Genomic DNA, 22,092 nt, shown 5'->3' with positions numbered 1-22,092 from the left:
CCATGAACAATGCTGGAGAAAGGAAGGCAGCTCACCGTCCTTTCAGAGAACTGATTTCTTTGGTAAGACACGGTGTCCTTTGTACGTCGGGCATGTTGTACTTGGTCACTTTGTAGGTTAGTTCTAGGGGATGCTTCCCAGCAGGTTATCAGCCCTGTGGTCAGTATCTCAACCAAACCCCTGCACCCAAGCGGTCCTGGACTTTGCGGAAGTTGGGATCTTCATCCAGACTTTGTGGCCCCAGTGTATCGACCTATCTGCAGCATCTGTAGATGTGGTAGGGCAGGGGCAGCAAGGGACCGACTGGCTGGCGACTAGCCCTAGAGCTAACCTTCTCGTACATCCCCTTGTTTGGGTGCCAGGGAGAGCTGGGGGAATTGGGGGCAGGAGGGGAGTGGTGGAGAGGCAGGGTTTGAGTTTCACTTTTCAGGGGACCGGGGGGAGTTTTCTTGTTCCTCTCTGAGAGGGAATGGAGCAGCGCACCCCAATGGAGAACAGGGACGGGGGAGTGTCAGGGCGGGTCCCCCTGACCCCGGCTGACCGCTGATTTTTTTTTTTTATCTGCGAGGCTGATGTTAAAATGCAAAGCAAGTGGAACTCTGGAGGTTGCGTTTTAATTTCATATTCGTTTAAGACAGAATATGTGGCTAAGCCAGGCACTCGGAACACGCTCTGCGGGGAGGGGCATGGAGTTACCTGAAAGGCCTCGATGCTGCGCCAGCCAAAGCTCTCCTGCCTGAAATGGGAGTTGGAGCAGGCCTCTAGGGCTTGTGAAGGTTGCTGAATTGAGACCCCTGGCAGCTGAATTCTCTGCCTGCAGATGCAGCAGCGGCGTAAGACCACACACTGCACTGCCCTTGTACCCCCACGTGATCCTGGAGGGGGCCTCATCCGAGAGGACAATCTCCATCTCCAAAGTTGATCCATGGCACTTCTTGCTGAGTCCCCCTTCAAGGGACCAGTTGTTGCCAATTGTAATGTGCAAACATAAGCCACTGAACAGCCATTAGCTCGGGGTGGGTTTTGGTCATTCACCGCTGACCTGGCCAGGATTCAAACCAGTGTTTAGCCATTAAAGGCTCACTGTCACATTCTCATTCTCCCCGGTCATCCAGTCCTCTGTCGTCTTTGGCACACCGAGGTACCAAGCCCCCAGACATATAGCATGTGCGCTCTGACTGGTGCATTGCACTGGAGCAGGCTTGTCCATTTGGGGTCTCCCCCAGGGGGTTGTAGTAGTTTGGCCTCTGCTATTTTTTCCCTTGTGTTGTGCATTCTTCCAGTTTTTTCACGGGATACACGAAAGAGGGAGATGCCCTTCTGCCCCCAGCCTGAGCTGTTCCTGTAAGAGTCTCCCTGAGCGACAGAGGAGCATCATGGGAAGAGGTTACCGACCAGGCGAGAGAGGCACTTGTGTAAACCACTGTGATAATGCGCAGGACACTCGGCTCCTGAACGAGATGCCTGGGAAGTTCCCGTTCTTGCCCTGTGTCATTTACAACTGAATAATACCTATAGAAAGGGCCTGATTCACATTCCCACAAAGGCCCCTTGGCCCCCGTCAGGCAGTCATGAAGGAGTACATGTGAGACTCAGGCCCAAGGTGGTGTAGACCAGTCTGTGAAGGCGCTATGCAGATGTGTCATCTCTGTTCATCGTCCTTGCCAAGATTTTGGTCATTTCTTAGAATCATAGAATCATAGAATATCAGGGTTGGAAGGGACCTCAGGAGGTCATCTAGTCCAACCCCCTGCTCAAAGCAGGACCAATCCCCAATTAAATCATTAATTCTTTCTGGACTCTGACTTTCCTGGATCGTAGGCACATTCCTGTGCCCAGCACAATGGGGCCTCGGGTGCTACTTTATTGTCAATGACAATTATCTAAAATTGCCAGTTGCTTTTCCAGTCCCCAGCTGCCTCCCCCACCAGCGAGGGGGGAGCTTGCATCCTGCATCTGGGGTGTTGATGTCTCCTTAAAAGGACTGGCTGCATCTTCAGTGTCTCCCCCAGGCAGTGCTGTGGCAGGGAGAGTTCAGAATATTGCTCGTCCTGGCACTTGCTGCTGGGTCTCTCAGGCTCTCTGGAGACTGGTGCAATTCCCATGCAAGTTTTGCATAGCTGAGAAGGTTCCTACTAAATTTACAAAAAGAAAGCTGTTTTATGGAGGGTGCCTTCATGATTTCCTAACCCATTGTGAGAGATACTAATGATTTCAGTAAAACACATATTACAAGTACAAAGCTTTTGCCTCTTTGCATGCACCTAAGAATGTAAAAATTGCCACAATGGGTCAGATCAATGGTCCGTCTAGCCCAGTGTCCTGTCTTCTGACAGTGGCCAGTGCCAGATGCTTCAGAAGGAATGAACAGAACAGGGCAATTATTGAGTGTCCCATCGCCTGTTGTCCAGTCCCAGTTTGTGGCAGCTGGAGGTTTAGGGACACCCAGAGCATCCCTGACCGTCTTGGCTAATAGCCATTGTTGGACCTGTCCTCCATGAACTTCTCTAATTCTTTTTTGAACCCAGTTGTACTTTTGGCCTTTACAACATCTCCTGGCAACGAGTTCCAGATTGACTGTGTGTGGTGTGAGGAAGTACTTCCTTGTGTTTGTTTTAAACCTGCTGCCTTATTTCATTGGGTGACCCTGGTTCTTGTGTTATGTGAAGGGGTAAATAACACTTCCTTCTTTGTTTTCTCCACGCCGGTGATAATTTTACAGACCTCTGTCATATCCCCCCTTAGTTGTTTGTTTTCTAAGCTGAAAAGTCCCAGTCTTATTAATCTCTCCTCACATGGAAGCTGTTCCATTCCCCGATCATTTTTGTTGCTGTTCTCTTTACTTTTTCCAATTCTAATATATATATATATATATTTAGCTGGAGTGACCAGAACTGCCCACAGTATTAAATGTGTGGGCATACTATGGATTTGTATAGTTGCATTATGATATTTTATGTCTTCTTCTCTCTCCCTTTCTTAATGGTTCCCAACATTCTGGTCGCTCTTTTGCTGGTCAGCTCGTTGAACAGATGTTTTCAGAGAGCTAGCCATGATGAATCCAAGATCTTTGTTGAGTGATAACAGCTAACTTTAGATCCATTATTTTGCATGTACAGTTGGGCTTGTGTTTTCTACTGTGCATTACTTTGCATTTCTCAGCATTCAGTTTCATCGCCCTGAAAACATCTTGCTGTAAAAAGCAAAACAAACAAACCCCCTGTGACCATTCAGCAAGCAATTCCCTGCATTAACTGTGTCTTTTCCTCTCTCCACAGCTTTGTTACTGCTGTACGATGTTACAAATAGAGCATCGTTTGACAACATCCAAGTAAGTTGGACACGGTCAGGTCCCATGTGGAATGTGATGAGAATTTAAGGCAAATACTTTGTGTTTCTTGAGTTGTTGTACGCAGGTTGGTCGGTTGGTGTTGATGACATCCCAGAATTGTTTTTCAGTGTTTACAAGTTCCTATTGGCCGGTCTGTTCTGCCTCACCTTAAGAGCAGGGTTGGTGAAGCAGGTCCCGTAAACCAGGATAACTCTCACCTCCCTGCAGCTCACACTAAGCTCTTCAGTCCAAACCTTTCTGAAGTCTGATTCATTATTTTCAGCAGTTGTTATTTTGGCTGCCGCCTCAGCCTTTCAGGGCTCCCATCTGGCGTGGCAGGGCAAAGTCTGGAATACCCGGGCACAGGCGGCTATCGTGCTAATTCTGGCCAGACATGAAGTAGGAAGTTCTGGCGGTCTCACAAGACCCTGTTTTGGCAAGATCTGAAGCCTGATTTTGCAGACCCAAGAGACTTCAAGAATTAGAAGACGCTTGAGCATCAGCTCGAGTTTTGCATGCTCCTCTGTACTGCCAAGCCTTTTGATGCCTTCCTGCTATCTGTGAGCAACTGACTCGGGCTTTAGTTCTGAGCAAGTGCTTGTTATGCTCTCTGCACTCTTGTTCTCGGATTGCATTCCAGAGGCAAGTGCACTTACGGAATAAATTACTGTGAACAATTAGGACCTTGCGAAACACGGAGATTTCTGTGTAATGCTATGTAGCTTGAAAAAGAAATAATCACAGTCTGGTTACCAGGAGATTGATTCTGTTGACACCAAAGACTCACGAGAGTATTGACACTTGCTGCTGGGTAATGGGAGCAGCAGGGGAGAATGTCTTCCATTCAGACACAGGAGTCTGATGAGAAGGGGTGTATATATAGCGATCTCCCTAAGAACACTGCACGCCTCTTCTCCTGAGAACAGGCCCTTGCAATCGACCCAAGTAAATTGCGTGGTGATACAGTACTGGGTATGATGATCCACATCCCCTAATCCTGCTCATTACTGCCCTATTGTCGATCCCTCCTGCAATTATTATTACTGATATTACTGTAGCACCTAGGAGCCCTAGTCACGGACCAGGTAAGGCTCCCATTTTACAAACACACAACAGAAAGACAGTCCCTGCACAAAGAACTTCCAATCTAAGTGTAAGACACAAGATACCAGATGGAGGCAAACCGACCAACAAGGGAGCACACAGAAACAATGAGGCAATATTGGTCAGCCCAACAGCCTGCGGTCTCAGTCCACCGCTGGCCTGACAATTGTCAAGTTTTTTTGTTGCCATCACAGCAGAAGAGATTTGAAGGAGGACAGTGGGGTGGCTTTGCAGATGTGGAGGGAGAGCTCCTCCCAAGCATGAGGGCAAGGCTGGGAGAAAACCTGAAGGTGGTGGTTTGAAAATGTAACAAGTGGTATCTTAATTACAAAAGGAACTAAACATGGGGCAGCAGCTTTCTGAGCTGGCACTGGGAAGTGGGTTGCTGTGAATTATTTTATATCAGCAGTGGAAATCCTGCATTTTCAAATGCACATTCTGTTACCTTTCACTAAAGGCACGGCAGAGTGCGAAACGCTGTGCTCATGAAAAGAGGACCTGTTTTGCATTTGTAATACAGTGCAGAAAATCTCAAATGTTGGGTGGATTCATATTTCACTACAAGTATTTCAGTCACCTGTGTTCATAGGATCATCGAATATCAGGGTTGGAAGGGACCCCAGAAGGTCATCTAGTCCCACCCCCTGCTCGAAGCAGGACCAATCCCCAGTTAAATCATCCCAGCCAGGGCTTTGTCAAGCCTGACCTTAAAAACCTCCAAGGAAGGAGATTCCACCACCTCCCTAGGTAACGCATTCCAGTGTTTCACCACCCTCCTAGTGAAAAAGTTTTTCCTAATATCCAACCTAAACCTCCCCCACTGCAACTTGAGACCATTACTCCTCGTTCTGTCATCTGCCACCACTGAGAACAGTCTAGATCCATCCTCTTTGGAACCCCCTTTCAGGTAGTTGAAAGCAGCTATCAAATCCCCCCTCATTCTTCTCTTCTGCAGGCTAAACAATCCCAGCTCCCTCAGCCTCTCCTCAGAACTCATGTGTTCCAGACCCCTAATCATTTTTGTTGCCCTTCGCTGGACTCTCTCCAATTTATCCACATCCTTCTTGAAGTGTGGGGCCCAAAACTGGACACAGTACTCCAGATGAGGCCTCACCAATGTCGAATAGGTTATGCTCACACACCGGGTGGGGAGTGGGGGAGATGCACAAACACACTTCACCCCTTGCTGTAATGTAGATGAACTGCTCTACGTTACACTGCAGTAGCCTGTGTTTTGTGGTCATGATGGATCTTTCTGATTAGAGCATTTACAAGTCCACTTAGTTTTTGGCCTCCTATGTGAGAACTGTTTAAAAAGCCCATAAAGCATCCCCCACTATCCCCCTGACTGCTGAAACTAGAACTGGTTCCATTTCTTCTGCAGCAGAGTATGACGCGAGGTGGGGAGGGCTCTGAGTTACCACAGAGCATTCTTTCCCAGGTGTCTGGCTGGTGAGTCTTGCCCACATGCTCAGGGTTTAACTGATCACCATATTTGGGGTCAGGAAGGAATTTTCCCCCAGGTCACATTGGCCGAGACTGTGGGGGATTTTCACCTTCCTCTGCAGCATGGGGCACAGGTCGCTTGCAGGTTTGAACTAGTGTAAATGACAGATTCTCTGTAACTTGAAGTCCTTAAACCATGATTTGAGGATGTCAGTAACTCAGCCAGAGGTTAGGAGCCTATTACAGCAGTGGGTGGGTGAGGTTCTGTGGCCTGCGATGTGCAGCAGGTCAAACTAGATGATCACGACGGTGCCTTCTGGCCTTAAAGCCTCTGAGTCTCTGCTCCCCGTTGGCCAGGCGGTGGAATTTTGGCTTCGTGAAATTGAGACTCTGCTTGGAAGAAGCACTGGGAAGTAGCGACCGTGGTGGCATCTGATTCCTGTCTCTCGCTTCCCTGACGGGTCATGTCCTCCATGATCTGCAGCGTTGGACGGACGCTCCAAGCGGGCTGACAGCAAAACAATGTAGAATCCCAAATGAGCAAACTCAGTCTCCCAGGCCTTTTCATTTACAATCACTGAGTTTAGCACGTCACATTAAAGGCCAGGAGTATCCAAAGTTCATATTGAGGTGCTTGGCTCCTGGTGATGTTACTACCTTTATCCAATCACCTTGCACCTCCTGAGACTGTAAGGAGACAATAGAGGATTAAAGTAGGTCTTGCTCTTACCCCTTCCCCATCTTCCCTGCGCCAAGAGAGGGCTGTATGCAGCCAAGGGCCCGAGCTATAGAGTTCTGACTGCAATTCCCCCATCGCACACAGCAACTACACCGCACCGCGTATCTTCTCCTTTACAAAGGCCCATCCAGCCCATATCCTGTCTTCCGACAGTGGTCAGTGCCAGGTGCCCCAGAGGGCATGAACAGAACAGGTCATCAACAAGTGATCCACCTTGCTCAGGGCATATCCTGACTTCTCCGGGTTAGGCCCTGGGTGAATTCCAGGCTTGACTTGATGGTGACTCAGTTTGTTTCCATCATGTAACGAGGCTGAGTGAATGGGCAGCCAGCACCCTTTGGGATGAGAAAGCCCTGCTGCGTGTCTGTGAGGTTGCCATCTGGTGGCTGCATGAGCATGTATAGATTGGGCCAAAGCATCCCAGCTTGTTGCTAGAACTCCCCACACGAGCGTGAGTTTAACCCTGCCTCCATTCCCTCAGTACCAGCAAGGCTCCCCAGGTGCCTCTGGCAGGTCCAGGAATATCTTTGCATGCTGTTAAACTGCAGGAGCCGAGCTCCAGCCTCCCCCCCAGGGGCCATGCAGCTGGTATGTTCTCTCTCTCCCATTGCTCCTCAGGGATTTCATGCTGCAGAATTTGTCCCCTCTTGGTGCAGGGTCCGTTGCCTGGCACTTGCCAAGAAAGGTGCGATGATATCCAAGCATGGTGGCACCAAACCCTGCATTGTATGGGAGAGGCACCTGTGTTTGGGGCCCTCCTTGCAGAGCAGGGTCTGTTGTTTATAGGGACCATCTAGGGCTCAGTCGGGCAAAGGGAACTGTGTAGATGGACCCATTGCCAAACCTGGGGCCCAGCCCTGCCCCCCCGAGCAGTTGTGCCAGGCTCAGAAGTGCTTCTGCTCGGAGGGAGGCTGGCCAGTGGGGACCCTGCCCCGGGATATTCTGAGGTGTCTGTGTGTCTCTACAGCTCTGTCCTGCTCCCCGCACCGGCACAGCATGGCCGTGACCTGTGGTTCTGTGCCCAGTGAGCATCTGCTGAAACCAGGGCCAGCGTTAGACTCGCTGGGGCCCAGGGCAGAAAGCCGAAGGCCGAACCCTGCTGCCTGGGGCTGAAGCCCGAGCCCCACAGAGCACCTTAGCTTTGTGGGGCCCAGTGTGGCATGGGGTCCCAGGCAGTTGCCCTGCTTGCTAACCCCTAACGCCGGTGCTGGCTGAAACTGGGCCCACAGAGGGTGGACGTGGCCTGAGTGCTCAGGTAGCCTGGGCACAAGGTGGGTTGGGAGAGGAGGGTGCCGTTTCTCCCGTCCTGGGCCTAGTCCCTGTGGCCGAGCTCTTTGCAGGCCCCTAGAGGGGAGAGATTCCCAGGATGGCTCTCGGTCACGCAGCTGTGCTTGCAAAGCCCTGGGATGCAGGGAGGAAGGTTTTCAGGAAGGGGGAGTGAGAGGCCCCCAAAGAGCGGCTGTTAGGCAATCCGGGAAAGTGCCACGGGGTGGGGGCAGCAGTTTAGCAGAGAAGTAAATGCAGAGCTAAATAGAGGAGCTTTGGGTCTGTAATTTCAGCGGGGCTGGGGGAGTGATTTGCTTTGGAAGTAAGCGTCCTCTCTCCCACGCAGACCTTGTGCTGGCTCCATGCCCGGGGAGCCGCAACTCGGTCTGAACGAGCCCTGGGGTTCCTTCGTGGGGAAATGGAAATCACTCGCTGACGGGGTCACTGCTCGCGCTGAAGCCTCCCTTTGCCGCTCGGGGATCTGGGCTCTGCCGCGGACGCCCTGCGGGGCTGTGAGCAAGTCCCACAGGCCAGCCTTCCCCACGGTGTCCTCGAACCCTGGGCGCTTTGGTTTGGGGGGGCAAACTCAGACACCCAGCCCCTGATTTTCACACGTGCTGAGCATCTGCAGCTCCAGCTATTGCAAATGGGAGCTGTCCGTAAAGTGTTTTCCACCCGTCTGGCCGAGGGCGAAGCACTTTTGGTCAATGGGGGTGGGTTTATTTAGTAGTTGGTGAACTGGACTGAGCCCTCCAGGCTTCGGCGTGTTTGCTGTCTGACTCCCTTCGCTCTCCTGCCAGGGCTCATCCATGCTGCATCTGGTCATGGTCCCAAACTCATGTCTTAAGCAGGTAGCATGAGGCACCTCCAGCCCGCATGATTGTTTCTATGCTGCGCAGTTCAGACCTGGCTGCAGGAATCACCCCCGGGGAATCTTGCCCTCTGCATAGCATGGGGCTGGTCACTCTCAGGGCATTTTCCTTTGGCGCAAACAGCCTTATTCCCAAGCAGAAGCAATTGCTCCAAGCAACTCGCAGTGCCCATGCTTGACTGAGCCTGTCGTATGCTCCAAACGCAGCCCTGCCCAGAGAAGGAGCCCGGGATCCACCTGCCCTCTGGCATAGCACAAAGTAACACGGAACCTATTGAAATTTAGCAGCCTCTTACCTCAAGTACCTTCTCAGAACGTGGCATTCATTTCCCAGCCCTTCATATCCTCTCCCTCGGCTTTCATCCCCCTTTGGAGTTAACCTCAAAGTGAGACCTGTAGCATAAGTCAGCCCTTGCCATGTTCTCCCAGCCACCCTGCACCAGCTGAGCTCCCCATCCCCTCCCAGTGTTTCCTTGGGATTTTGTCTTCTGGCAAATCAGATCAGAGACATGGGCCAGGAAGGCTCCTGCCTCCTGGTTTTCTTCCTGCGGATAATCCTCATTGGGATGTTGATCAAAGGCTGGATTCGCAGCCTGACGGGGGTGGTGTGGATCGGACCCAGAGGAGCAGCTGGTTGCACACACTCAGTGAAGGGCCGACTGCAGCAAAACCCCAAGGGAAGCTTTCCCCCCCACACACAGTCTCTTTCTATAAGGAGCCACGAAGGGAGTGGGAGTGGAGGGGTGGAATAGATCACCCCCTCGGGATTGTGTCCCCCAGTTAGGCCTAAGTTCTGACACCGATTCTGATTGATTCATTTTTGGCCTCTGTTTGGACGAATTCAGTTTTCCTTTCTCGCTTTTCGTGCCTTTTCCCATTGACGTGTGTTGTCGTCGTAGGTTACTGTGACCTTTATACGCTTCTTACACTTCCCTTTTCCCAGCTGAGCTCACAGGTGGGGTAAATCTGTCGGCCCTGGCACAACACCAGCCCTGTCATGTTGGAACTGAGGTCCCTTCAGGTCAGCGTCTCACCCTGCCAAATGTATCTCGGGGTGCCTGCGCGGTAGGTGGAACATGTGAAACGAACTGGTGGGGGCTCAGACCCGCTGTTAGCGGGCAGAAGCCAACAGCAGCACCACTTCAGCTGGCACTAATTAGTCCCCCTCTACCCTCTCCCTGCCCCCATGATGGCCGAGAAGCCAGGAACCGAACAGGCTCTGGAGACTGAGCTCCTGTCTCTGCAGATGAGGGCTGGGCTGGGGACAGAGAGGGAAAACCTGCTCCCTGCTGCTGCCCTTGCTGTACCTGCTGGGTCAGCAAAAGGCTCCCGGCTCCAGGGAGGTCAGTCCCGCCCCTTTCCCCGAGCTCCCCTGCGTGCTGATGTCTCTAGCAGGAGCAGGGGGAGATGAGATGAAAGAAGAAAGGAAAAGTCTGAGAACAGGCTGCCAGCAGGGCAGGCTCTAACCAGGCCCCACTTGAAAGCTTTCCGCGAGGCCTTTCAACTCCAGAGATGAGGGGGTTTCACCTGCACTTGGCATCTGGAGCCCTGAGCGGCGCACAGACCACATGGTGTCGCTTCAGCCTGTGTCAAAGGGGAGCCGGGGCAGCACGAGGGCTTGGCCGTCGCTGTGCACTCACACGAGGGGCAGGGAGGTCTCCAGGTGCAGCAGTCGGACCAGCAGGTCGTCCTACCTCCAGCCCATTCCCCCGGGGTGCGGGAGCTGCTCTGGGGAGAGAATTCAAAGCTGAGCTCCCTGGCTCAGTTCACAGCCCTGGGGTGGTTCCAAGCCAGCCCGTTGGCGCACGCCCAGCTCACCCCGCTGTGCCAGGCCAGCTAGAGAGGCAGGAGCGCTCAGCTGGGCTTGCTGTCTTGCGGATCTACCCGGCAGGGGTGTGGGACTGAGCGGTGCTGCATTCTCCCCTGCCGTGGGTTCAGTCACCGCTGTTTTTCGGCGTTGCCTGCCATGCTGTCAGAGTCGACCAGACGAGAGAGGGCCGGTGTGCGTCTCCGGCCCCTGGCTTTGCCGGGCTTATCCGCGGGCGGCTCCTGGGGGCATTAAATACCCTGGAGAATCTGCGGACACTTGCTCCCCTGGAAGTGGCTCCCTCTGACACTGCTCCGTGTGCCTGCTCCCTGCTCAGTCCCCACAGCCTGCACCTCGTTAAAGCGAATGGCAGTGGTCTTTAAACATCCAGGTTCCTGGTCTGTTTGACACTCTGGGGCTCCTGCTGCAGGTTGAGACTAGCCTGACTCAGCCCCATATTCATAACTCCTGATGCTGCCCCAGCCCCCTGCTCCATTGCACTGAGTGGCCCCTGGAGCCAGGGCTCATGGGGGTGCCGTGGGTCAGTCATTCCTGTGACTAATGCACACAGATTTCAGGCTTCTTGTCCCTGGCGACTCCCGCTCAGCATGGAACCATGAGGAAAAACAATGCAAGGCAGCCAGATCCATCCCTGGGGGAACTTGGTTGAACCCAGTGGCATTTGTCCGGGGATGGAATCAGCCCAGATAGTTTAAAAGACAAAGGACAGGGCTGTGCTGTGACAGGCTCTCAGAGCCCGCAGCTCGGAGGGTGCCAAAGCGTGCGCCCTCCCTGCAGCGCTGGTTGAACAGAGTACAGTGAGCATATGGATCACCCCATCCCCCATCATGATCCCTCCACAGGGCATGAACCCAGACCTTCAGCACCAAAGCGCAGCCTCTGCCATTTGAGCTTAGGTAGTAACTCCATTGGCAGGGAGCGGTAGTTGGCTGTTATCCTCTGAAGCCAGGATGCATATTTTGAGTGTTACTCTCACAGACTCACGCCCAAATGGGACCAGCTCTGCTGACTAGCAAGGAGAGACAACAGGGCCACAGTCTCATTCCTTCTCTGCCCTCTTAGGGGCTGGCGCTCACGGCCCCAGACTTGAGCAGAAGGTGGGGCTGGACAGGTGATAGGTCTAGCAGCTAGACCCTGAATGGGTGCTGGGTTGGGCACAATCTCACCCACCATAGGAGAGCTCCTCTGAAATGAACACTGCCTTTCCCCACCTCCCTCAGTCCTACTGGGCCCTGAGGCCCAGCGGCGCAGCTGACGAAGTGCTGGCATTTCATGATGAAAATATTTTGGCACCATGTGGCTGTGCTGTTTGTTAGTAACTCCGATGCTTGTCAAAGGGGCTGTTAATTACGGCTCTCTCCCTATTAACATAAACATATAAAATAGTCATCTGCTGACTTAAATATTTGTCCACTCCAGAATGAAAATATAATGACTGAATAGCATCTCCGAGAGGCTCTTTTGCTGGTTGGTTGGCTGTCCTTGCCTTTCCTACCTATTAACTTTAAATGTCACGGCCGTACTTCCCTGCCATTCTTCCACTCTGGGCTGACTGTGCAATGCTCGTGCTTTTGGGTAGCGAATATAAATGGATGGTGCCCACATCCTGGGCCAACAACACTGGGAAAGGCAGATCTTTGCCATTCGTACCTTTTGAGTGTCTCAGTGAGTTCCTTTCTCTAGAATGCCCATACCCGCTCCTAAAACACGTATCTGGGATCATTGCATCGTCTGGCTGTGAAGGAGTTAAAGATAGAAGGTTTCTTTTTCCTTTTTTCTTTTTAAAGAACACGGTCAAGATGAAAATCATGCCAAAGAAAAAGTGCTTCCCCACCCTGGACCGCCCCCCCCCCCCATTCCTAGAACTGCCTTTGCTTGTTAAAATGGCCAAAAGTTTAAACCTCTCCTTGGAGAGGGCTTCCCATTTTCCCCAGCTAACGAAGGCCGGTTCCCCATGTATCCCCGGATTTACTGACTGGTTCCTCCTGTGCTAGCACAATGCTGCTCCGATTTGCGTCCCCAGTGCTGCAGGGGAATGGTTCAATCCAAAGGTTCGCTCCAAGCTTTATTTTAAAAGAGCGGTTCACGTCTTATTCCAGAAAGCTCAGCTGTTGGGTTTTTTTTTGCATAGATCCTGAATTCTATACTGCAGCTATACACACAGGTGCTGAGATCAGATCTGCACGGGAAGGCTCAGCTAAGGAATTGCTCAGTACTCAAGTGCACACCCACCTCTAGTGGGTAAACCCAAAATTGTACCATCTTGTGCTGCACAGGGAACTGTACAGCATAAGCTCATGAAATTCACCCCCTCCCTCAATGTGGAGAGAGATATACACAGCTTTCTGCCCCAAGTTATGATTTCCACACACACTGGTTTTAGACAAAACAAAAGCAAGTTTATTAAGTACAAAAGGATAGATTCTAAGTGATTATGAGGGATAGCAAACAGATCAAAGCAGATTACCTAGCAAATAAAACAAACATGCAAACTAAGCTTAATATACTAAAGAAACTGGTTATAAGTAGCAAATTCTCACCGTAAATGTTGTTTTACCAGAAGGATACATGCATACAAATATGATAATCATATTCAGTGAATCATCACCTTTCCAATGAGATCTCACATGCCCCATCTTGCAAAAAATACATCTTAGTTATGCCATAACCAGATCTCTATGAAGACTATGGGGCGTAGTGTCACCGTTAAGTTGAGAAAAATGAACAGAAATACGTGGGGTGTCTCTCTTTCGTCTTCAGTCTTATTTACTTTGTGTTCCTCAGCCTCCGTAGCCTCGTGCTGGGATCAGGGAAAACATCCCCTTCTGATGCACTGTAGCATGGCACAGTTCAGCACGATATTGGATTATAGTGATTTTTTTGTTCACCATCCTCTGAAGAATCCAGCATTTTCCACTGTCAGAGACAGGGTTCTAGACTACCTGGAGATTTGATGTGCTCTGATGTGGCAGGGTACCCTACGCACCAGGCCGGTATTCTGCTCCAGTTCTGCAGGAGGCTGTTAACACATCCAAGGGATCAAATGATCTGATTCTGTACAACAGGAGACTAGAGGGACCCTTGGTCTGCTCCATGGTGTCAGTTGCTTTATTCTTGCCTCTCAAGGGACAAGAGAAGGCTCTGAAGCTTTCGCAGGTTTGCTAATCCTGATTACAGCTAGCTATACAGGAGTCTTAAGATTTATCACATGCTGGACTGAAGTTTGATATGTGTATACATCAGCTCTCTGAATTCCTTGCTATAAATCAGAGCAAGAAACCCTTTTCCGTTGCTGGTAAAATGGCATTTTGGGATGTATAAGTAGGGGCATTGCCAGCAGATCGAGGGACGTGATCTTTCCCCTCTGTTCGACACTGGTGAGGCCTCATCTGGAGTACTGTGTCCAGTTTTGGGCCCCACACTACAAGAAGGATGTGGAAAAATTGGAAAGAGTCCAGCGGAGGGCAACAAAAATGATTAGGGGACTGGAACACATGAGTTATGAGGAGAGGCTGAGGGAACTGGGATCGTTTAGTCTGCGGAAGAGAAGAATGAGGGGGGATTTGATAGCTGCTTTCACCTACCTGAAAGGGGGTTCCAAAGAGGATGGCTCTAGACTGTTCTCAGTGGTAGAAGAGGACAGGACAAAGAGTAATGGTCTCAAGTTGCAGTGGGGGAGATTTAGGTTGGATATTAGGAAAAACTTTTTCACTAGGAAGGTGGTGAAACACTGGAAGGCATTTGTGTTTTCTTTATTCTGGGTTAAAGGGATGCTGTTAATCCCATAATTCAGGGCAAATCTTTGCAAACTGTATCTCCCTGCTGGAAAATGACACCAATTGTGTTCCTCTTCACTCCTGCCCTGTATTGTTTATAACAGCACCATCACCATTTGCTGGCTCCTGCCATTATGATGGAACACTTCCTCTCCTTCATTGTGTGCTTTGAGGAAATAGTTAACTGTTGACACTCTAAAGCACTGGGGTTAGCACCCATTGAGAGGAAATGGGCAGTTCAGACCTCTCAGCTTTTGTTTCAGGCTCTCTGCAAACTCAGACATCCCAGTATCATTTTCACAGAGGTCACATTTTTTAAGTTTTTCTTTGCAACCAAACTACCTAGACTTATTTTTTTTAATCAAAGCTGAGACTCTACACAACGATTGAGAGGTCTACCCAACCCCCCTGGCTAACATTTTGTGCCTCCTGACGCGGGGTGGGGAAATACTGATTTAGGGCTTTAAATGTATTTCCAATTATTAACCAAAAATATACTAGAAAACAAGGTGTTACTGTAACATGAGCTCTGGTCATTTAAATATATACAGTTAATCCTGACTGTGTCTCGCTCCAAGTGTTTATATTTATGAAGATGTTCGAGGGCTGACCATTGACATCTGCTCTCGGCAGTGAGCGAAAGGGGGTGACAGGTTAACTTGAGCAGCTAATTTCTGCTCTGTGTAATTACAACACAGGCTGGGAAACATGTCCATGGTAATCTACCGCAGCCAGCTTTATGGGTGAGGCTGTGAACATATCTCATTTATTGTCCACTGCCGCCACATTATCCTGACGGGCAAGATTTGAAGCTGCAAACAAAAGCAGCCGCTGACGAAGCCCATTGCACTCTCTTAGTGGCCCCACTGTTGTGTTTTTGGTGACTTGCAGTGTTGCGAGGTGCCACTTGAGCAGGTCTGTTTCACCCATGTGGATTTGAAGTCCAGAGAAATTCGGGCCTGTTCATGATTGTAAAATCCCTGAGCGTGATGGAAATATGAGGCCCTCGGTGGTTCTGTGACCTGTCCCTCAGAGGCAGAAGGGGAGAGCTGCTGCCAACTTGATCCTCTGGATGGCAGGAGGGCGGGAAGGGTGAGCTTAATAAAAGCAAGCTCCCTCGGGGAGAGGGAGGTCACTGGGAGCCCCTATGAGAGGAGGGATGCTTCCTGCCTTCCATGGCTGGGCGTAGTTCCCATTGCCATGAGAATCAGTCCTCATGCTTCGAGGGGGAGGTGATAACCAGCTGGGGTCAGGAGGGAATCCTTCTCCTTTCCACTGGGGCCTTGTCCTCAGTGGTTGGGGGGAATGGCATGTTCTTACCTCATGGGAGACACCTCATGGTAAAATCACAGTGAAGACAAGGCAGCTCATTGTGTTCATGCGAGTTAGCAAGGTGAGTTAAAGCTTAGGGTGCCCGCGACTGGGGCGTGGGCAGTCTGGCTTTGTGAATCGAGCAGTGGTGAGGATCAGAGCCAGTTAGGAACCAAGCACAGGAGCAAGACTGGAGCAGGGCAAGGAAAAAGTGGGCACAGGAGCGATCGCGGCTGTGGGCAGAAGCACTGAGCCACCAGCCTGCTGCTGCTGGGCTTCAGATAACGTCTGCTGGCTCCCCAAAGCCAGTCAGGCGGGTCAGTCAATCAGGCGGTTCTGTTGTATCTCTTCTAAGTTCATGATCCTGCCTGGAGACTGAGCGAACTAGTGCCAGGCTCGGCGGCAGGAATTCGTTCCCAACACCAGGCTGCAGAGTTAATTCACATGTTGCCGCTCCACACATACCAGTCAGTCTTTCCCTCGAGCGTGGTGATGCTCCTATCTCGAGTTCTTAGCCCATTGGGGTACAGGCTAAAGCTTCAGTTAGCACAACTTGTCATCTGCTAACACACCCACTGTGTAGTGTGGACGCAGGCTAGCTCCACTCAAGCGCTGCTCGTCCTCCAGCACCTTCCCACAATTCTCCCCATTGCCCAGAAAGGACAGACAAGTTCTCCCACAATTCACAGAGCGGTTCAAAGGAACAGGGGCTGTACCCCCAAAGCTCGCAGCACCTCAGTGTGGCCGCAGCAGCTCCAGGGTTATCTCGGGGGGGTGGCTGCTCTCACTTGAGCGGGGCTGCCCTGAGAGGAGTAGCTGGAGCACCGATAACTGCAGGTAACTGCTCAGTGCAGCCATGTCCATCGTCAACTCCACCTGCTAACTCATGTGAAAACTGCCAACTGCCTTGTCTTCCCAAGGGTTTTACTTGGCGTTAGCTAGCTCTAGCTAAGAGTGCCCCTTTTGCCTTAGTGTCGTGTGTGCGTTACTTCAGAGTAAGGGGTCACGTCTTTCCCATGATCGGGTTTTGTCTGCTGCTGGAGACAGGATTCCGTGGTACAGGGACCTCTCGTCTCTTCCCTGTGGCACGCCCCTAGATTTTTTTTTTTTGCTAGGTCTGGTTTATCCACCTCCCCCAAAGGAACTTAGCTGTGCTGGCGAAAGCCCTCGTGTTGATGCTGTTTCACTATCAGAAAACTGCTTTTGCCGATTATAGCTTGTTTTGTTTGAGACTGGTACAAGCTGTACTAGCAAGCTACAGCTATACCGGTGGGATTGTACCAGCAAACACCTTCTAGTGCAGACAAGCCCCAGTCCATTGATTGCCAGCTGATGCTGAGATGGCTCAAACATTTGTAAAAGCTAGTGTGGACGCTCACCAAACACCTGTTCTTTGCCCTTGGCAGGCCGCCAGTGTTGTAGGTTGGGGATTTGTAAGCAAGTAACTGGAGGTAAAGAAGTCCAGTGCAGGAAAAGCCAGTGAGGCCAGCAAGTATCTGGAGGTAAAGAAGTCCAGTGCAGGAAAAGCCAGTGAGGCTCGCACATTGTTACCCAGTAAGCTCTCCTCGATTGCAATTGCACTCTTGCTGCACCCTGCACGTCTGTAGTGCTGTCTCAGTAATAACCGTGACATGCCTCTGGTCCCTGCAATGCCACCAGCCTGTGAGCGCCATTTGTACTTAGCAGCAGGGCAAAGAGAGAAGCCTGAGATCATGAAAGCTTCCCCTTGAAATCCTTCCCCAGCCAAGATAAGGGGAGTGAGGATTGCACCTCGGGAATGGGCCTCGAAGCCAGGGGATGCTAATCAGGGCCCCCAGCTTATCCTGCTCCTCTGAGCAGAGCAGCTGCAAACAAACCATGTCTCACGACAGGCAGCGGGCAGGGCTCTTGGCTGCCTGCAGAGCCCCAGGCAGGACAGCCCCTGGAGCACAAGCATGGTCCAGGCTGCCCGCCACGTGATAGGGCAAGAGGCTTGGGAGGAGCGTTGTGTATCCGCAGCAATCCCAGGACTCTGCAGACCTGGAAGGGAGGAGGAAGCAGCCGGTAGGCAGGCTTTGACAGCACAGGACTGACCGTATGGGCAAGGCTTTCACTGAATCGTGGCTCCTGTTGTCTCTGCGGGAGCCCAGCAGCAACACCTGGCATGGATCCTATTAGGAAGCAGCGTCGCTCTGTACTCTCCAGATGTCCTCTCTCTACTCCTCTCCTGACCAGCTCAGAAGTGCAATAGCTTTGTCATGCTGTGATGCTCCTCCGGGCCAGGAAGGGGTTGGGTCACCGCTTGCTCTGTGATCCTGGATGTCTCTGCTGGGTGCATCTTGGGCTCAGAGTCCTGACACCAACAGCCTGTGTACAGCACGGTGACATCCCCCTGGTGTCCACCAGCCGGTTACTCCTCACGGGGCGACACCAACAGATCCCAGTTCTCCCCCCAGCACGTCTTTCTCCGCCATGGTCAGCCCCTCTTCTGTAGCACCTGCAAACCTGATCAGGCTCACTGCACCTGTGTAACGTTCGGGTTACACCCTTTAGAGAGACCGTGGACGGCAGCTGATTAACTTAACTGGGGTTGACAAAACCCCCACTCCAAGCAAATTACTTAGTTGCTCTATGGTAGAAGTGAAACGCAAGCCCAAAGGGACAGAGGTTTAGGTGATACCAAGGATAAGCAATCAGGACGGAAATGGTTACAAACAAAGACATAAACATCCACTTCTAGACTAAATTCAGCTTAACTAGAGCCTTTTGTTCAAAGAAGTTTTTCTCCCCACAGTCTTTCTTCCAGCATGGCTGGCCTGTTCTTTAGCCAGGACCCAGCGCACGCAGCTTAAAGCACTTGGTTTCTTTGACTCCTCAGGTGAAGGGTAACTTAAGGCTTCTCTCACGCTTTCTTTGTAGCCCAGTAAACCTTGGAAATGTATTCCTTGGAGTTCCTTGAATGTATCGCCTGATACAGTCTTCTGATGGGCTTAGATGCCATGCTGGCTGGTGTATACGCTATGCAGGTCTTTCCCCTGCTTGTGATTTTTACAAGGCAAGCAGTCTTCCTGAAGTCTCCTGTACAAACAAATAGCCACTGTCCTTGGCCACACCTGGCTTGAGGTGCTGGCTTCTTTCTTTTATGCTGGCCCCTTTCTTATCGGGTTCCCCTGACATGCCTGGTTTAAACCCAATTTAGTCGCATATTTCCAGCACTTCTGGATAATTTTCTTTGTAGGTTAACCATGGCTACATCATGCAAGAATGTTAATGATCAATGAGTTATTAGCTCTCCGGAGAGATATTACATGCCACCGTTTGGGTCTACAGCATGACAACAGTGTGTGAGATGCACTGAGTATGTTAGGCCTGAAGAGAGTGGCTGAGGAGTGAGCCTCTGTGTCACAAGGTTACACTTTGTCTAGATGAGCCCTGGCAGAACTTCTGCCCAATACACTAGCAGCCACTCAGTGTGAGACACCTGCCCCTGGTGAGCGAAGGCCGCTGGGTGTCTGTAACAGCCCTAGTGAGGAGCTGCCACTGTGCATTGCAGGGCAGCCCTGGCCAGGAGAAGCAAGAGAAAGCCACTTCGGAATCTGCCACCTCTTTGTATGTTAAATTTTTATCCCTACAAAACAGAGCTACCTGGGTTTTCCACTGGATGCCTCAGGGAATTAAGGGCAGCTGTCAGTGGGAAGGCTCCTCTAATCATCAGGAGACACATCAGATCCTCACAGCTCTGCGCTTCCTTGGAGTCTGTTGTTTAAATAACACCAATATTCCTTGGGTGAGCTGGTGCCATGGACACTGATGATAGGCACAGTCCCTACTCATGGGAGGAGTGCCTGAAGTCAGTGATACTAGTAAACATTACTTGTGTGGGGAAGGGATCAGGATAGGTAACAGTGGGGAAAAACCTGCTACCCTCCAGGGGCATGATCCGCAGCGGCTCACAGACCATTAGCCTTGGCACTATTCAATTCTTACTGCTTTTTATAATGGACAATGGTCATGTTTATTTTTAGCAATTGTTCAATTTTATTGATTTAAATGAGGAGATTTGCACATTTTTAAATGTTTTATCTATTTACATTTTCACAGTTGTGAGAAATGATGGGGGGAGGGTCAGACAAATAATAATTTAATGACAGTAGCCACTGAGATTCAGACCGTTACAGCTTTATAACGGTTAAAACACAAACAGTCAACATCGTATGTCAAAATGTGAACCTGAAATCAAACTGTAATACGGTCTCAAGCAGCACTGTTTTTACTCTGCCTATCTGTACATTTCCATTACTGATTAAAAGAAAAGAAAGTAAGTTTGGGTGCATACGATGAAATCAACATTTATCAGCATTTACCAAGAAAAATCCTACCCTTCCAAGCCTACCAATTATCCAGATTTGGGGTAAAATCCCGGTGACCCCTGGGGACCTGACTACATTTTAGCTAAATTTTGGGAGTTTTTTAGGCATCCAGCTTTCCCAACGAAACTCCAGCCGACATGGGTCAGCGAAATAGCAGGGGCTGGGCATCTCTCTGGGGGGCTGGCTTTGCACTTCCAGTAGGCTGGTGGGATAGTCTGGGAACTGTTCCTGCCTCAACGGGGTTCAGTGTGTCGCCTCCTGCTGCAGGTGTTGTTTAATCTTGGGGTTTCATCCACCCCCACCCCACCCCTCCAATGCCTGAGGCCTTGACCATCGTTCCTTCCCACTCTGGCCCTGGCGTGTCACTCTGACCAGTAAGCGATCTCCCCGGCTCCTTGCGCTGCTCGGTTTCCCATGCTGCTGCAGGTGTTGCTAGCAGTACGGCGTTTGCTTATTCACAGCAGACGTGGCCTTGGAGCCGGAGCAGCTGATATTTGCTTAGCAACCCCAACGAAGCACCTTTATTTGTTTGATTTTCCAAACAGGCTTTTTCTTTTTTCCCCTAGCTGTGGGGGCTAATGGAACAGAGGAGGGCTGTGTTTTCTCTCTAAGCCTTTAAGGCGGCAAGTTTGGGGTTAGTTTGTGCAGTTTGATTTCGGGGATGGCTGAAGAGCAATCAGGGATTACATTGGCCTCTACACTGTTGTTAGCAGGGAAGAGAGAGGCTTGTGGGTGGGGGTGGGGTCTCGGTGGCAGGGACGGGGGTGAGGAAAATCCTGTCCAAATTACACCCGTAGCCTCCCCACCTGAGGCTGCTCAGAACTGCCCTGCTGAGCCGGGAGAGGCAGATGCAGCCAAGATTTGGAGACCTCCAAAAGGAAATCCAGGGCTTCCAGGAGCTGACCCAGTAGGGGGTGCTTTCCCCTGGCTCGGTGCTGCCCCCGCAGGGTGCTACAGGGCACGATGGAAGGGCTGCCAACCCTCCAGGATTGTACTGGAGTCTCCAGGAATTAAAGATTAAACTTTGTCATGTGACGAAACCTCCAGGAATACATCCAACCCAAACTGGCAACCCCACGCTCTGCTGTCTGTCAGAAACCCCACGAAACTGAAGTGCCAGCTCTGTGTGGCTATTAAAGATCCGGGGCCGGTCTGTTAACTTGGGCAACTTGTTCCATTCCTCAACTGAATATTGCTTTCCTCCCTTCCTGCCCCAGTGTTGCTGTGTGCAACCCTAAACAGCCGCTGCCGTCCCATCTGAGGTGGCTGCATTTGGATGGGGGGTGACTCCAGCAGACAGCATATAAAGAGTTTTCGGATTCAGCAGGAGGAAAGGAGTTTAGATAGCAGTACAAAATCTGAGCCAATTCTTGGTTTAAACATTAGAACAAAGAGTCACTTCTTCTCTTTAGGAATTAAGCTAAGTGTGAGTCAGCCCAGCAGAAATAATCTGGATTTCAACCTTCATGGCCAGCTTGTGACTTTTTCTTTACTGGACTAGGATAAATCCGAATAGTTGAGGCGTCTGCGGGTGATATTTTTGAAACTGAAATTGTTCGATTTGTTAATCTGGGCACCTGTGTTGCCTCCAGTAACTCAAGAAACAAGCCGTGATGTGTAGCTTTGCAGCTCCTAAGGGTTTCCTGATTAAACTCCTTGAAGTCTCTGCCTCTTTGAGAAATGCAATTGTCATATCTCTTGACCCCACAGTCCTCCGTTGTCACTTTGCTACAAATGGTCAATCGCAACATTTACAACCAGGGGTGGCAAAATAAAACCGAAAGAGCCCAGCTGAAAGGGTGACTGGCTGGATTGTGGCAAGCCCAAAGTCTGACCCTGTGATAAAGCTTGTGTTTTAAAATGTTGCCATGATGAAAGGGGAAAAGCTAAGAGCCCTTCCAGACCAGGGGTGGGAGCAGTATAGAAAGCCCAGCTGCACCCCATCACGGACAGCCCGAGGCATCCTGGTTTGTTGGGCTCCTTCACCATACACCCATGGTTAGTGTTTGTATCCGGTAGCACATCCAGGTCCCACCACGCATAGGCCTGGTCTACACCTAAAACTTCAGTC

General features: G+C 50.8%; 1 protein-coding gene across 2 annotated transcripts in view; it reads left to right on the top strand.

The window, feature by feature from the left end:
* The window catches only part of RAB26 (RAB26, member RAS oncogene family), a 214,952-nt gene that overhangs the window by 154,110 nt on the left and 38,750 nt on the right, over nucleotides 1–22,092 (top strand). For both annotated transcript variants that reach the window (XM_048868329.2, XM_048868328.2), the window contains exon 5: nucleotides 3,279–3,331. In XM_048868329.2, coding sequence (XP_048724286.1) covers nucleotides 3,279–3,331 — 53 coding nt within the window. The remainder of the gene's footprint in view (nucleotides 1–3,278; nucleotides 3,332–22,092) is intronic.

Source organism: Caretta caretta, chromosome 10 (assembly GCF_965140235.1).
Source record: "Caretta caretta isolate rCarCar2 chromosome 10, rCarCar1.hap1, whole genome shotgun sequence".
Lineage (NCBI taxonomy): Eukaryota > Metazoa > Chordata > Testudines > Cheloniidae > Caretta > Caretta caretta.
Note: the sequence above shows the minus strand (reverse complement) of the source record. Positions and strands in the feature narration are given on the sequence as shown.